We start from the raw sequence: 17,166 nt of genomic DNA on the forward strand, positions 1-17,166 counted from the left end.
CAGTCTTTTTCTTTGTTTCTTATACTCCACATATGAGTTTAATAATCGGGAAGCAGTCTCTGGGATGATCTGAGCTGCGGTAGTCAGGGCCGCCCTCAGGCTAGCCTAGAGGACTGCAGGGGCAGGGCTTCACACCCGTGCTGGTGTGTTCTCCTGAGAACAGCGCCTCTTCCTGCCTTCCAGATCTTGCTCCAGCTTCCGCTGCCTGTCCCAGTTAGCTGCATGCTTGCAGGAGACTCTGCGTGGTTGACGTTGGCGGGGCCACTCTCCGGCTGCTCCACAGCTCTGCCGGGTCAGTCGGTCTCCCTGCAGTGCTGCCCAGGGGGAATGAATGGCATGGTGCTTACCGCCGTGAGGGGCTTCGGGGCTGCTTTACTCCCCAGGGAGTTAGGGGGCCGGAAGTTTCTCAAGATTCCCAGCCTGCTGGGCAGAGTGTACTGGGACAACTTTGTTCCGCCGTTAAGCCCTTGTCCCTTTAAGAGATTTAAAAAGGGCCCGCTTCTCTCTTTTCCCAGGGCAGCTTGCTGTGGGGACCTGCTCGCAGTGTCTGTCTCGGAAGCTACCCTCTGTTTCTCTAATGTCCAGCACACCATGCAATGTGTGTCTCTGCTCCCTGTGCAGATTACTAGGGCTGGTTATTTAGCAGGCCTGCCCTTCCACTCCCTCCCCACTCCAACTTCTTTTCTCCCACCGGTGAGCCGGGGTCGGGGGAACACTCGTTTCCTGCCAGGCCGCGACTTGTATCTTACCCTTTTCGTGAGATGCTGCATTCTCGCAGATGTAGGTGTAGCCTGGCTATTGTGCTGTATCTTCTGGTCTCTCTTTTAGGAATAGTTGTATCTGTCGTAGTTTCAAAAATATGTATGGTTTTTGGAGATTTCCGCATCCCTACTCTCACCACCATGCTGAGCCATCTCTCAGTTCTGGTTTCTTTATCCATTGTACCACTCTATATCTTTTGCTTGGTGCACTTAGTCCATTTACATTAAAGGTGATTATTGATTGATGTGTACTCATTATCATTGTAGGTTTTAAATCTGTGGTTACCAAAGGCTCAAGGGCAGCTTCTTTTCTATCTAACTGTCTGCCTTAAATTGCTGAGTACTCTATTTCAGACACAGTCCAGAGGTACTTTTTTTTTCCTCCCTTCTTCCTCTTTCACACTTACATACTAGGTGTCATATTCCTCACTTTTTGTGTATTCCTTGACTGGTTTTGTGAGTAGTTGATTTAATTTCATATTTGCTGGTAATGAACTGGTCTACTACCTTTACTGTGAGTTTATTTTCACTGGTGACAGCTATTTCGACTTAGGAACATTTTCATCTAGAACAGTCCCTTGAACATATCCTCTAGGGCTGGAGTAGTGGTGGTGTATTCCTCCAACTTTTGTTTATCTGAGTATTGTTGATTTCCTGCTTCAAATTTAAATGATTTTCTTGCCAGGTAGAATGTTCTTGGATGGAAGTCCTTCAGTTTCATTACATTAAACATATCATGCCACTACCTTCTGGCCTGTAAGGTTGCTGCTGAGCAGTGTGCTGAAAGCCTTACTGGATTTCATTTATAAGTTACCTTTTTTCTCTCTGGCTGTTTGCAGTGCTCTGTCCTTGATCCTTGCCATTTTAATTATTATATGTCATGTTGTTGCCTTCCTAAGGATCCTTTTGTTAGGGCTTTTCTTCTCTTCTGTGACCTGAGTGTAATTTCCTTCCCCAGATTGGTGAAGGTTCCAACACTTACTTCTTCAAAGAGAGTTTTTATCCCTTCAGAAAGACTTCTTATCCGTTTGTCTTTTCTCCTTCTGGTACCCCTGTTATGCTAATATTGTTCCGTTTGGTTTTGTCACAAAGCTCTCTTAATAAACTATTCTTTCTTTCCTAGTGATCCTTTTTCCTGTTTTTTGGCTTCACTGTTTACTTGCTCCCTAATTTCCTGATTATTTTTCATTTCTTCATCCTGTGAAAGCCTGCTATTAAATCCCCTTGTTGCATTTTTTTTTCAGATACTGTTTTATTCACCTCTGAGTGACTTTTTTGCAGGTTGTCTTTTTGTTGAGGTGTGCTCCCTTACTTCCTGAATATTTTTCTGTAGAGCCATGAGCATGTTTACAACTTCTACTTTGAAGTCTTTATCCAGAAGATTGGTGATTTCAGTTCCACTCAGCCCTCTTCCTGATGTTAGGTCTTACAGTTTTGTTTGGATCAAATTTCTCTGTCATCTCATATTTTCAGTGTTTCTTATGGAGTAGTAGATTTATGCAGGATGCCTCTAGTGCCCAGAATCTCTAAACAATTTTGCTTTCCGGTGCAGGAGCCCCAACTGTTGGTGTGCAGTAGGCTGGGTTCCTTTCGGTCTAGCTTGTAATGACCTGATTTTAGATGGGTTGTGTGAGCCGTCAGCTCATTGACACACAGTGAGAAGCCATGGGGCTGCTCTGCTGTAGTTGTTTTGAATGGAGCGACCCTTTCCCCAACCTGCAGCAATAGCATGATCTGCCGGCAAGTAGGGCAGGCGCCTCCTGGGAGGAAGGAGCCCCTGGGGCTGGCTGGCCAAAACAGGACTGAGAAAGCTGAGAGCATCTCCCTGTGACTCCCCAGCAGTGAGGTGTGACACCAGTGTCAGGGTAAATGGGCTGTTCACAGACCACATGTGGAGGGAAGAGCCTCAGGACTGCACCAATAGAGCTGCTGTGAGTAGAGCTGCTCTCCACCTGGCCTGCAGCAAAAGCACAGGTCACAGGCAGGTGGAACCAGTGCTTGCCGGGAGGAAGTAGCCTCCAGGGTATGGCTTCTGTGGGCAGATCCTCAGTTGGCCCAGTATAGGACCATGAAACCTGGGAGGGTCTCCCCCTGCCTATCTGGCAGCAAAGTATGACACCACCTCCAAGCCAAGTGGGCCATCCACAGGCCACGTGCTGCAAGGAGGAGCCTCAGGGCTGAGTTACGGGGGAGGGGAACAAAGCCTCCCTGTCTCCCAAGAGTTCCGAAGCTGTTAGGCTGAGGGTGGGCTGGGGAGGTATTTTCCACCTGCCTTTTCCAACCTCAGCAGAGAGCTCTGTGTAACCCTTACCCATCTAGCGCTCCTCTCATTGCTAGGAAGCCTTTCCAACTCCCTCTTTGCTTTTGTCTCAGGGAGACCAGTAGAACATGCCTATCCTCCACAAACAGCTGGAATCACTGCCTTCCAAGTGTTCATTCAGCCTGTCTGTTTTGTCCAGGCCCTCTAATTACTAGAGCACCATGTAGTGTGGGTTTCTGCTCCCAGATCTCTAGGGCCAGGTGTTCAGCAATCATGGGTTCCTACACACGCCCGGCTCTGTTCCTCTTCCTCCTGCCTGTGGAGGAGGGCTTAGGTCCCACCATATAATCAGCTTTGCCACTTTCCCCTCTTCTTCCCTTCCTCCCTGATGTGCGTATGTAGTTCTGCAGTCTTCATGTTATTTTCAGGGTTGGTTATATTTGCTATAATTTCATGTTCTCTGTGTTTTTTGCAGGAGGTTTCTGCCTTAATCTTACTACTCCACCATCTTTTTTCCCAGAGTCCTCTATACTATCTTTTTAATTTGAAATCTTACTTAGTAGTAGCTGGCCAGTAGACCCTCAAGTATTGACTGTGAAAGATGAAAATCACATGTGTAGAACAGTAAATTAAATGAAAATTTCAGCTTCCCTTAATTGACATTAAAGAGAGTAACTGGAAGGAAGCATTACACCAAATCAGACTTCTACATGATTTGCCAAACTAGTGACAGCAGGAACCACCATCCCAAAGTCTTAAATTCCTTAAAACATGTATTTTTAAGAACTTCTTTAACAAAACTTGATTGTGAAAGAAAGGTAGAGAGGGTGGGTGGTGAATCTGTGCAGACTTTTTAGCAAGTTTGAGGGATAAACATTAGAACACAGGTAGCAAAAGAACCTTTGAACTAAAGTAAGGAACAGCTTAAAGACTGGAGTGACAGAAAGTGAGAGGTATAAATTAAAGATGAGAGGATGAGAAATTGAAAGTCTGTTTATCTGGTACCCTCATTTTGCTCAGTCATTTCACAGCAAGCATAGTAATCTTTTGGGAAAGAGGAAAAGGCTTTGCCCAGAGACGTGTAAAAGATGTGTTCAGAGGGCTGTCACCTGCTTCAAGTGAGAGTGAACCCTGTTGTAGGAAGAGTATTGAATTAGTCTGAAATTGGAGTTTACAGAGCAATATTATATTTTAACAGGCAAGTGAGAGAGGGTGTCTATAGTGTTGGGCATCTGGGATACTTTTTATGCAGATCACCATTAATTCTATTGTAAATAAGGAACACTGATGTAGACGGAGAAAGATGACATCCTGAGACAGAGGCAGTGATTAAGTAGCATATTGTTGGGTTGGTTACTGCAGATTTTTGAAATTTAGTTTTGTGCAAGTTTATTCCAAGTAAAAAGTTGTGTTTTTTCAGATGAACCAAGTTACTCACGATCACATGGTGATACTACAAAATGTCCTTCAGAGCATGCCTAATCCGTCATCTGAATACATGCTTAGAAATGTTTCTGTACGTCTTGCTCAGCAAATATCTGGTGAGGTTAGTATCAAAATTTGAAGACTCTGGCATTTTGGGTGGTTTTATTTTGTATTACTGTTGACGGTCTCTTTTTGTTCAAATATATAAAGATGCTGAACTTGATGTTATTGAGACTGTGTCACTCTAGTGTGAATCTTATTATTTCAGATGAAGTTTCATGTTAATATTATCTAAATACTAGTATTAAGAAAGTGCTTTTTAAAAGTTTTTAAACAGATTTTTTTGAGTTATACTTTCTGTTGCATAAACTAGATCAAAATAAACCATCTGGTGAGTTTTGACAGATGTTTAATGACACACTCAAGGTGAATTTCCATCAGCCCCAATAGTTTTCTCCTCCTGGCTCCACGCAACCACCATTCTGCTTTTTGTTACATGTAAATTTCTTAAGTTTCGTTAAATTTACATCACTGGAATCATATTGTATGCTCTTTTGTGTCTGCATTATTTCCATCAGCATAATTTTGAAATTATCAGTGTTATATTTTGCATCTGTCCTTTATTCCATTTTGAGTAATACTACTTTTTATGGGCTTTCCTCCTGTTGCATTAGTAGACATTTGAATTATACTAGTTTCTGACTTTTGGGAATAGAACTACTTTGAAAATTCATTAAATAAGGGCTTCTGTGGGTGCATCTTCTTTCTGGGTGAAGACATACATAGGAATGAAAGGCTGGATTTTCCCATGTTCTAAAAATTCTTATGAAAAGTATTATAGAGCCCAGATTAGATCTTAGCCTAAAGCATACTTTGTGACTGTAGCTGACAATAATGTTTGTTCTTCATCTACTATATTTTATGACTTGATGTAAAGGTATTTAAAAATGCACCCATTACTACTTTGGACCTTAAGGGTAATGTGAAGCATTCACTTAATTTACAACCACTTATACTACCTCTTTAACAAGGAGAAAGTTTTGTTTTCTGATTATTTCACTTTGATATTCTATCAGCACTTTTAATTACTGGTTTTTTTTTCAGGCTTCAAGATATATGCCTGATACTTGTGTAATTAGAGCTATACAAAAAATCGTCTGGGCATCAGGATGTGGGGCATTAGAGCTAGTCTTTAGCCCAAATGAAGAAATTACTAAAATGTACGAGATGACGGTAAGAATTAGTACAAAAATATATTCCTTGTTTGTTAGTTGTACATATGACCAAAGTTTCGTGTCTGCTGTCTTTTAAGGAAAAAGTCATTCGTATCTAGTAGTTTAAAATGAACTTCTAGATGCAGTTCAGATGAGAATATATATGAGTTATTTTTGAAAATAAAAGACTTCAGCGTTTCTCTATAATGCAGCTTTTTTCTGAAACTTTTTTTTTTAACTTCTTGGGTTGAAAATATAATGGATTTTCTTTTCCTAGTTCCCTTTAATTCTTTCTCAGTTTTTTTGTCCTGAATGAATTTTGGTAACTGTCTGCTGTGGAATTGACATTTAACAAGTATTTTCTTGGCTCATTTAGAGCACTCAAAAGCAGGAAAAGTGTACCATTTTGGTATTATCCCTAAGCTTTGTTGAATTAAGCAGTTACTTGCAGAAATGAGATTTTGTTTAGCTCTTTGAATCCCCAGTCATATTTACTTGTCTTGGATAGTCACTTCTGTAATATTTAAGAGAGCAAAGTGGGTAGGTAATAGCCTTGTACAGCTTCCCTTTTTGGAATATTTAAATGTTGTTTGCCAGACATAAACTGTACCTATTTTTCGATGAGTAAAGGCAGATTACAAATGATTAGCTGCCTACTTGATTATATTTTTGTTTGGAAATGCCTTCTTGAACATTGGTATAGGGCTAAGTAATTTTTTAAATAAGATTGCATCTTAGTAAGCTGTGTGATAAAAACTACACACTAATCAAAAATACAAACTGCAGGGCCAGAGGGATTGTTTAGGAAGGAATACTGACTGATGCAGAACTTTACCACTCACCCAAGTGACACTTAGTGTTTGTGATCAGACACCTTTAATCCCCTTTGGGGGTATTTTTCTGAGGGTCTCAGAAGTGCAGATGAAGGGACTGAAGACAGGCCACTTTAGAGATTAGGTAAGTTTTAAATGTTAGCTACATTTAAATACAGGTTAGATACAGGTTAAGAATTTTTTCCTGAACCTGCATCACTGGGTAACAATGAAGCAAAACTGAAGGAGTAAAGCAGCAGACTCACAGACTCTAAGAAGGGACTAGCTGCTAACAAAGGGGAGAGGTGGGAAGGGAGGGAGAAGGGGATTAGGGGGTGTTACGATCGGCACACCTGGTGTGGGGAGGATCATGGGAGAGACAGTGTAGCACAGAGAAGACAAGTAGAGAATCTGTGGCATCTTACTACACTGATGGACGGTGAATGCAATGGGGTATGGGGGGAACTCGATAATGTGGGTGAAAGTAGTAACCACGTTATTTTTAATGTGAAACCTTCAGAAGAATATATGGATGATACCTTAGTAAAAAAAATGAAAATAAAAAATGTATCACTGGGTAATTTGACTCCTGATTGTAATTTTACAGATCACCAATGCAAGTAATGAGCCAGATACAGAAGATGAACAGGTTTGCTGTGAGGGATTCGAAGTGATGACGTTATGTTTTGCTCTACTTCCAACAGCTTTGGATGCACTTAGTAAAGAAAGAGCCTGGCAAACATTTATCATTGACTTACTATTGCACTGTCCCAGCAAGTAAGTGATTATTTTTTTCTTTAGGGTTTTGTTTTGTTTTGTGTTTTAGGAAGGAAGGCACGCCTCATTATTTTGAGCAAAAACAGATTAATTTTGATAAAAACATCTTTGAAGTCAAATGAGACTTATTCTCGTCTACATGGCACATTGGTGTTTATGAAACCTTCAACATGTCTCACTTAATCTGTGCTACTTTCTTCTTATCTAAACGGCAGTGCTGATATTTTTTTCCTTTTACCGGGCTTTTATTGTTGTGGCATATATAATCATAACAAGATATTTGGACATTTTAACAACTTCTAAGGGGGCAATTCAGTGGCCTTAAGAACATTTTCAGTGTTGTACAGTCATCATCACTATTTCTTTTTCCTTATTTTATTCTTCTGATAGTTCACTGTTAGTGTATACAAGTGCAACAGATTTCTCTGCTTAATTTTGTATCCTGAAACTATAGTGAATTCACTTATTTTCCTAATAGGTATTGGTGGACTCTTTAGGGTCTTCTCTATATAATATATCATCTGGAAATAGTGACAGTTTTACTTCTTCCCTAGCCATATGAATGCCTTTTTATTTCTTCATCTCGTCTGATTGCTGTGGCTAGAACCTCCAATACTCTGTTGAATAAAAGTGCTAAGAGTCAGGATCCTTGTCTTCATCCTAATCAGTGAGGAAAATTGTATAAGTTGGCAGGTTTTTCACCATTGCTATGTAATCTGTGGGTTTATCTTATAAGGCCTTTATTATGTTGAGGTATCTACCCTTTACACTCACTTTGCTGAGAGTTTTTATCATCATCACTATTTCTTAAACTTTTTGTCACCCCAAATTTTTCTAAAGAATTAATTTGTTTTTCTTTAGGAAAATAAGCTTTTCTTGGTTTGAAAAAGCCGTTTCACAAAACCTTCCAGCCCTAGTTAGCTCTAATCCACATTCTATCTAGATGAATTTGTCTACAGTCAATCCCGCATATAAATGGAATCACAATATTAGTCTTTTTGTGTTTGGATTGTTTCACGTGACATAATGTACTCAAGGTTTATACATGTTGCCGCATGTTTCAGAATTCTCTTCCTTTTTAAGGCTGAATATATTCAGATGTACAACTATATCACGTTTTCGTTAATGCATTCATTTGTTGGTGGATCCTTAGATTGTTTCTGTTTCTGGCTATTATGAAAAACACTGCTTTGAGCATTGCTATGAACACAAATAACTGTTTGAATGCATTTTCAGTTCCTTTGAGTATATACTTGGATTGAATATGCTAGATTACATGGTAAATCTATGCTTAACTTTTTAAGGACCTGCCAATTTATACATTAGTTTCACCATGGTATACTCAAACCAGTCAAGTACCAAAGCTCTACTTTCTCTCCCCTACTTCTTCTTCTCTCTTTTTTAAAATGTAAAAGCCATCCCAGTGATGTGGTATCTCATGGCAGTTTTGATTTTCACTTCCCTAGTGATGAGTGATTCCAAGAATCCTTTCTTGTGCTTCTTGTGCGTCTGCAGAGAAAATTCTATTCATTTTTAAATTCTGTTATTTATATGAACTTTAGGATGGGTTTTTACATTTTGGCAGTCAATACCATTGTAATTTTGGAAGGGATAACATTACATATGTAGACTGTTTGGGTAGAGGGGTAGTATTGACATCTAAATAATACTAAATCTTTCAGTACATGAGTATACATTGTCTTGTTTATTTAGGACTTATTTGCTTCAAACACTGCTGTGTATCTTACTAATTAGGTTTATCTTTTCCTGAGTATTTTATCCTTTTTGCTCCTCATGTAGGCGGGATTCACTTTTTATGATTTTTATTCATTTTGTACTTTAACAGCTTTGCTGAATTCAGTTATTTAAGGATTCTTTCTTTTTTTTGATACCATTAGTGTACAGTTACTTGAACAACATTATGGTAACTGCACTCCCCTATTATCAAGTCCCCCACATACCCCATTACATTCACTGTCCGTCAGCATAGTAAGATGCTATAGAATCATTACTTGTCTTCTCTGTATATAGTGCTTTTCCCGTGTCCCCCCATCCGCTACATTATGTGTGCTAATCATAATGCCCGTTTACCCACCTTGTCCCTCCCTCCCCACCCATCTCCCCAGCCCCTTTCCCTTTGGTACCTGTTAGTTCATTCTTGGGTTCTGTGAGTCTGCAGCTGTTTTGTTCCTGCAGTTTTTTTGTCTTTGTTCTTATGGTCCACAGATGAGTGAAATAATCTGATACTTGTCTTTCTCTGCATGGCTATTTTCACTGGGCACAATACCCTCTAGCTCCATCCATGTTGTTGCAAATGGTAGGATTTCTTTTCCTCTTATGGCTGAATGTGTACCACATCTTTGTGCATTCATGTACTGTTGCACACTTAGGTTGCTTCTGTGTTCTTTTCATTGTATATAGTTCTGTGATAAGCATACGGGTGCATATGTCTTTCTCAAATGGGACTGCTGCATTCTTAGGGTAAATTCCTAGGAGTGGAATTCCTGGGTCAAGTGGTATTTCTATTTTGAGCTTTTTGAGGAACCTCCATACAGCTTTCCACAATGGTAGAATTAGTTTTCTTTCCAACCAGCAGTGTACGAGGGTTCCCCTTTCTCCACATCCTCGCCAACATCTGTTGTTTGTCTTTCAGATGCTGGCCACCCTAGTTGATGTGAGGTGATAACTCATTGTGGTTTTAATTTGCATTTCTCTGATGACAAGCGATGTGGAGTGTCTTTTCATTTGTCTGTTTGCCATCTGAATTTCTTCTTTAGAGAAGTGTCTGTTCAGCTCCTCTGCCCATTTTTTAATTGGATTATGTGCTTTTTGATTGTTGAGGTGTGTGAGCTCTTTATATAATTTGGATGACAACCACTTATCGGATATGTCATTTATGAATACATTCTCCCATACTGTAGGATGTCTTTTTGTTCTACTGATGGTGTCCTTTGCTGTACAGAAGCTTTTTAGTTTGATATAGTCCCACTTGTTCATTTTTGCTTTTGTTTCCCTTGCTTGGGGAGATACGTTCATGAAGAAGTTGCTCGTGTTTATGTCCAAGAGATTTTTGTCTGTAGTTTTTTTCTAAGAGTTTTATGGTTTCATGACTCATCATTCAGGTCTTTGATCCATGTTGAGTTTACTTTTCTGTGTAGGTTAGACAATAATCCTGTTTCCTTGTCTTACATGTAGCTGTCCAGTTTTGCCATCACCAGCTGTTGAAGAGGCTGTAATTTCCCCATTGTATATCCATGGCTCCTTTATCGTATATTTACTGACCATATATGTTTGGTTTATATCTTGGCCCTCTGGTCTGTTGCATTGGACTATGGGTCTGTTCTTGTGCCAGTACCAGATTGTCTTGATTACTGTGGCTCTGTGTTAGAGCTTCAATTTCAGAAGAGAGATCCCTCTGATTTCTTCTTCCTTCCCAGGACTGCTTTGGCTAATCGGGGTTTTTTGGTGTTTCCATATGAATTTTAGAACCATTTGTTCCAGTTCGTTGAAGACTGCTGTTCGTATTTAGTTAGCGGTTGCTTTGAACCTGTAGATTGCATTAGGCAGGGTGGCCATTTTGACGATATTAATTCTTCCTAGTGAAGAGCATGGGGTGATTTTCCATTGGTTCGTGTCCTCTTTAATTTCTCTTAGGAGAGTCTTGTAGTTTCAGGGTATAGGTCTTTCACTTCCTTGGTTAGGTTTATTCCGAGGTGTTTTATTCTTTTTGATGCAATTGTGAAAAGCATTGTTTTCCTGATTTCTCTTTCTGCTCGCTCATCATTAGTGTATAGGAATGCAACAGATTTCTGTGTATTAATTTTGTAACCTACAACGTTGCTGAGTTCAGACATTAGTTGTAGTAGTTTTGGAGTGTTTTCTTTAGGGTTATTTTCTGTGCAATGTCATGTCATCTGCAAATGGGCAGTTTGACTTGTTCCTTACCAGCCTGGATGCCTTTGATTTCTTTGTGTTGTCTGTTTGCCATTGCTAGGACCTCCAGTACTATGTTGAATAAAAGTTGGGACAGTGGGCATCCCTGTCTTGTTCACGACCTTCGGTGAAAATCTTCCAGCTTCTCGCCATTAAGTATAATGTTGCCTGTGGGTTTGTCATATACGGACTTTATTATTTTGAGGTATATGCCCTCTCTACCCATTTTGTTAAGAGTTTTTATCACGAATGGACATTGAATTTTGTATAATGCTTTTTCAGCCTCTATGGAGATGATCATGTGGTTTTTGTGCTTCTTTGTATTGACGTGGTGGGTGATGTTAAAGGATTTTCGAATGTTGTACCATCCTTGCATCCTTGGGATGAATCCCACTTGGTCATGGTAGATGATCCTTTCAGTGTATTTTTGAATTCGGTTTGCTAATATTTTATTGAGTATTTCTGCATCTGTGTTCATCAGCGATATTGGTCTGTAGTTTTCTTTTTTGGTGGGGTCTTTGCCTGTTTTTGGTATTATAGTGATGTTGGCCTCACAGAATGAGTATGGAAGTATTCCCTCCTCTTCTCCTTTTTGGAGAACTTTAAAGAGGATTGGTTTTAGGTCTTCACTGAATGTTTGATAAAATTCAGAGGGGGGAAGTCATCTGGTTCAGGGCTTTAGTTGTTAGGTATTTTTGATAACCAGTTCCATTACATTGCTGCCAATTGGTCTGTTAAGATTTTCGTTTCTTCCTGGTTCCATTTCTATTACGTTATCTGGTTTGTTACTATGTAATTTTTCATGATATTTTCTCATAATTCTTTGTATTTCTGTGGTCCCCATAGTTATTTTTCCTTTCTCATTTCTGATTCTGTTTATGTGTGTAGACTCTCATTTTTTCTTGGTAAATCTGCCTATGGGTTTATCTATTTTGTTTATATTCTTGATGGATCAGCTCCTGGTTTCACTGATTCTGTTGTTTTATTCTCCTCTATTTGATTTGTTTCTGCTTCAATCTTTATTATGTCCTTCCTTCTACTGACTTTGTGCCTCACTTTGTTCTTCTTTTTCTAGTTTCAAAAACGGTCTAGTGAGTTTAGACTGTTCATTTCTGGCTGTTCTTTTTTCCTGTTGTCAGCCTGTATTGTAATATTTGCAGCTCACACGGCCTTCACTTTGTCCCACAGATTTTTGTGGTATTGAGTTGTTTTTTTCAGTTGTCTCCGTATATTGCTTGATCTCTTCTTATTTGATAATCTATCCATTGATTATTTAGAAGCATGTTATTAAGCCTCCATGTGTTTGTGTGCTTTTTCATTTTCTTTGTGTTAATTTATTTCTAATTTTATACCTTTGGGATCTGAGTAGCTGGTTTGTTCAATTTCAGTCTTTTTGAATTTGCTGAGGTTTTTTTCTGTGGCCTCGTGTATGGTCTATTCTGGGAAACATTCCATGTGCACTTGAGAAGAATGTGCATTCTGTTGCGTTTGGATGTACTGTTCTGTGTATGTCTGTTAGGTCCGTCTGTTGTAATATGTTGTTCAGTGCCTCCGTCTCTTTACTCATTTTCTGTCTGGTTGATCTATCCTTTGGAGTGAGTGGTGTGTTGAAGTCTCCTAGAATGAGTGCATTGCATTCCATTTCCCTCTTTAGTTCTGTTAGTATTTGTTTCACGTATGTAGATGATCCCATTTCGGGTGCGTCGATATTTATAATAGTTCTCTCCTCTTGTTGGACTGCCCCCTTTATCATTATGTAATGTCCTCCTTTGTCTCTGGTGAGTTTCTTTGTTTTGAAGTCTATTTTGTCTGATACAAGTACTGCAACTCCTGCTTTTTTCTCCTTATTAGTTGCATGAAATACCATTTTCAATAACTTTACTTTCAGTCTGTGTATGTCTTTGGGTTTGAAGTGAGTCTTTTGCAGGTAGCATACAGATGGTCTGGTTTTTTAATTCATTCGGTGACTCTGTGTTTTGATTGGTGCCTTCAGAGCCTTTACATTTAGGGTGATTATTGATAGGTATGTACTTACTGCCATTGCAGACTTTAGATTTGTGGTTATGAAAGGTTCAAGGGTAATTCCCTTACTATCTGACAGTCTAATTTAACTCACTTTCTGTGCTAATAAAAACAGAACCTAAAAGTTGTTTTTTGTTTTTTTCTCCTTTTTCTTCCCCCTCCCTTTCTTTATATGTTGGGTGTGATATTCTGAGCTCTTTGTCTATCCCTTGATTGACTTTGGGGGTAGTTGATTTGATTTTGCATCTGTTCAGTAATTAATTGTTCTACTTTGCTGTGGTTTTATTTTGCCTGGTGAAATGTATTTAGCCTTAGGAATACTTCCATGTGTAGTAGTTCCTCCAAAATGCACTGTCGAGGTGGTTTGTAGGAGGTAAATCCTCTCAGCTTTTGCTTATCGGAACATTGTTTAATCTCTCCTTCAAATTTAAATGATCACCTTGGCAGGTAGAGTATTCTTGGTCCTAGGACCTCCTGCATCACTGCATTAAATACATCATGCCACTCCCTTCTGGCCTGTAAGGTTTTTGTTGAGAATTCTGATGATAGCCTGATGGGTTTTCCTTTGTATGTGATCTTTTCTCTCTCTCTAGCTGCTTTTAAAAGTCTGTCCTTATCCTTGATCTTTGCCACTTTATTTTTTATGTCTTGGTGTTGTCTTCCTTGGATCCCTTGTGTTGGGAGGTCTGCCTAACACTTCGATGGCTTGAGAGACTGTCTTCTTTCTCAGATTGGGGAAGTGTTCAGCAATTGCCTCCTCAGTGACACTTTCTGTCCCTTTTTCTTTCACTTCTTCTTCTGGTGCCCCTATTAGGAGAGTAATGTTCCGTTTGGAACTGTCACACGGTCGTCTCAATGATCTTTCATTCTTAGAGATTATTTTTTCTCTCTGTGCCTCATCTTCTTTGTATTCCTCTTCTCTAATTACTATTCCATTTACCGTCTCTTCTACTACATCCAATCTTCTTTTAAATCCCTCACATGTTTCATTTCAGGTACGGAGTGTCTTGATGATTGAATCTCCATCTTAAATTCATCCCTGAGTTCTTGAATATTTTTCTGCCCCTCCGTAAGCATGTTTATAGTTCTTACTTCGAACTCTCTTTCAGGAATACTGGTGAGTTCAGTTTCATTTGGCCAGTTTTGTGTGGTGCCCTCTAGTGTCCAGAAGCTCTAGTCTCTGGAGCTGCTCAGCCACTACGTGAGGATGGGGGTCATAGGGGAGTGGTGCTGGAGCCTGGGAGGAGGAAAGAGCTAAATTGACACTGCTTTCGGGCTGCAGTGCGTCTCCAGTGTCAGAGCCAGTGGGCCAAGCACACAGTTGTAACCCTCCGTGCTTGGCGTCTCTAGGGGCCTCCCTCCGGCTGGCCTGATGCCAGCAGTGACTGCTGGTCTGTGAGCAGGTGCCGGCAGGCCAGGAGAAGGTGCAGCAGTCTGAGTGTCAGTGTGGGGGGCCTCCAAGCTGAGTAGCCAGCTAGGGGGATTGGACCTCCCGAAGCTCCTCAAAGTTCCCAATCTGCTGGGCAGAGCGCCCGCGGACAATCTTGTCTGCCTCTCCCTTCTCCCGCGCAGCAAGCTCCGTGCAAACCCTGCACCTTCAGCAGCCATCTTGCTGCAAGGAAGCCTCTTAGACCACACGCCTTTCCTTTGTCCCAGAGCGGCCAGGTGGGGATTCTTACCCTGCACAAAGGGCCGGAATCTCAGTCTCTCAAGCACTCCACCTGTCCCTGCTCCCCAACCCCACCAACCTCCAGGGCACCATACAATGTAGATTTGTTTTCCAAAGTAGGCCTCCGGGGATGGGTGTTCAGCAGTTCTGGGCTTCCACCCCCTCCCTGCTCCATTTCTCTTCCTCCTGCTGGTGAACTAGGGTGGTGGAAGGGCTTAGGTCCTGCTGGATCAAGGCTTTGGTACGTTACCCTCTTCCTTGAGGGTCTCTATGCAGTCGGGTGCAGCCTTCTTTCCTGTTGCTGTTCTAGAGTTAGTTGTGTTCGCTATATCTTCATACTATCTGTGGTTTTTGGACTGTCTCACCTCTCGTGCCGCCATCTTGAATCCCCTAGGGGTTCCTTCTTTTAAGGATTTTTCAAAGGGCCAGTGGGTATGAACTTGTAAAGTGGTCTCAAAAATGCTTATCTCTAGTGTGATACACTAAGTCACTTCTGTTATCAGTCCTCTAGGTAATTCTGCAAAATTAACTTAACACGAGTATAAGTTCCTCACAAGGGGAACAGCTCCCCTCTGGGAACCTTAGTCTGGGCTGCCTGCCCTGCCACCAAGGTGGACTGAGTTCTTGTCTGTTTGCTGAAATATGTGGAGATTCTTACTTCCTAACTTCCTGGCTTTTAAAAATGGAATCTTAGCTTTAGGATGGAATCCTTCCTTTCTTACTATGCTAAAAAGTATAAAATAATTTGATTTGCCATTTTAAGTCTCAGGTAAATAGTGTTAGATATATTTACATGGTTGTGCCCTGTAAGTAGAAGAGCTCTAGTACTTTTTCTTGTCATGCAGAACGGAAAGTCTACACCAACGCAACACAAATTTGTCTACCTATCTCAACACCAGTGCTTTCCCGCACTACCTTTGTTAGGGGGGCATTGTGTATTTTCCTTGGTTCTTGTCCCTCCTGGAACAAAGAATTGAAGGGCAGAGACACAGTAGTGAAACAGTGAAAGTTTTAAAGTTACTTACAGAGAGAAAAAATACAGGCAACCTCAGGGAGGGGAGGCACCCTGAAAGGCTGGGGATTCCTCCTTTTAAGGATTTTTCAGGAATGTGACAGAGAGCTAGAAGGGTGAACTTAAGTGGTCTTCTCCTCAAGATGTTTATCTTTTTGAGACACAGAGTCTCTTACCAGTCCTCTGGGTAATTCTCAAAATTGACATAAGAAGTTTACTGCTCTGGCCCCCTCCCAGGATAGCAGCTTACTGGTTTGGGAGCATATCAATTAAGACTGCCTGCCCTGTGCCCCAAGGTGGGATGAGTTATTGTCTGTTTGCTAAAGAGTTAGTTAAGAATCTTACTTAACTTCTTGGGTATTAAAATACAGTCTTTAAGATAGAATCCTTCTTGCTTTTTACTATGTTGTTTATGGCAGGACCAGCATAGTAAATGAATTGCCTAGGAAACAAACTACTTGATCAGTGGTGAAAGGAGAGAAAAACAGCATGTAGGTAAAGGTAAAAAATAAACTGGGCCCAGATGATTAACATAATAAAGATGGGCTATGCCGAAGTACCTTCCTTTATCTGGGCAATATTCAAACATTCCAGGCCAAGTAGCTCTTGGCTTTTCAAGCTTTAATTCATTAACTCTGGGTCTTTTTAATGGACTTCCCTGGCCTTTTTTTCTCTTTCCACCCTGCCCAGATCTATTTTCCTGCCTAACACTTTCTCCGCACTCCATGCTAGCAAAGTGCTTTTCTGTGCGCCGTTTTCGTGCAGCCACAGCACACTCTGGTTTCCCACCCTCCCCTTCTTGGAAGAACTCTATGAGCCGCTCCTTGGTGATGGCAGGCAGCAGACCAGTTAGGTTCCAGGAACTGAGGGGAGGAGGGAATGGCCATTTTATCTCCACTACTTGCCCAGAACCACCTGAGGCTGCAGCAGTAAACATCCATTCATATGCCAGGCGGTAAATTCTGGAAACTACCACTTACTCCACAATGACCCTTTTTTTTCCCTGATAATTTTCCTTGCTCTCTATTTTGCTCTGAATTATAGCCACTCCAACTTTCTTCTCAAGCAGTTTAATTTTCACTGCATCTTTAAAATTCATTTCTTAAGGCATTTAATAAATGCCAGTGTTTAGTTGGGTATTTATGCCCTATGACTGTCGTATCTTTTATTTGGTTGTATTTTGACCTTGGAATTTAAAAGTGATTAATTTTGAATAAATACCAACTGTATTCGTTGCTTTTTTTTTTTTAATTCTCCATATAGATTCTTCCCTGTAACTTT

At 40.5% G+C, this 17,166-nt stretch overlaps 1 protein-coding gene across 3 annotated transcripts in view; it reads left to right on the top strand.

The window, feature by feature from the left end:
- Positions 1-17,166, top strand: part of LOC130682129 (probable ubiquitin carboxyl-terminal hydrolase FAF-X) — a 165,969-nt gene that overhangs the window by 82,051 nt on the left and 66,752 nt on the right. For 2 of the 3 annotated variants that reach the window (XM_057496264.1, XM_057496263.1), the window contains exons 23-26: positions 3,889-3,908; positions 4,442-4,567; positions 5,551-5,679; positions 7,080-7,249. In XM_057496264.1, the coding sequence (XP_057352247.1) occupies positions 3,889-3,908; positions 4,442-4,567; positions 5,551-5,679; positions 7,080-7,249 (445 nt within the window). The remainder of the gene's footprint in view (positions 1-3,888; positions 3,909-4,441; positions 4,568-5,550; positions 5,680-7,079; positions 7,250-17,166) is intronic. The other variant, XM_057496262.1, reaches the window with a different exon arrangement.

Source organism: Manis pentadactyla, chromosome Y (genome assembly GCF_030020395.1).
Source record: "Manis pentadactyla isolate mManPen7 chromosome Y, mManPen7.hap1, whole genome shotgun sequence".
Classification (NCBI taxonomy): Eukaryota; Metazoa; Chordata; class Mammalia; order Pholidota; family Manidae; genus Manis; species Manis pentadactyla.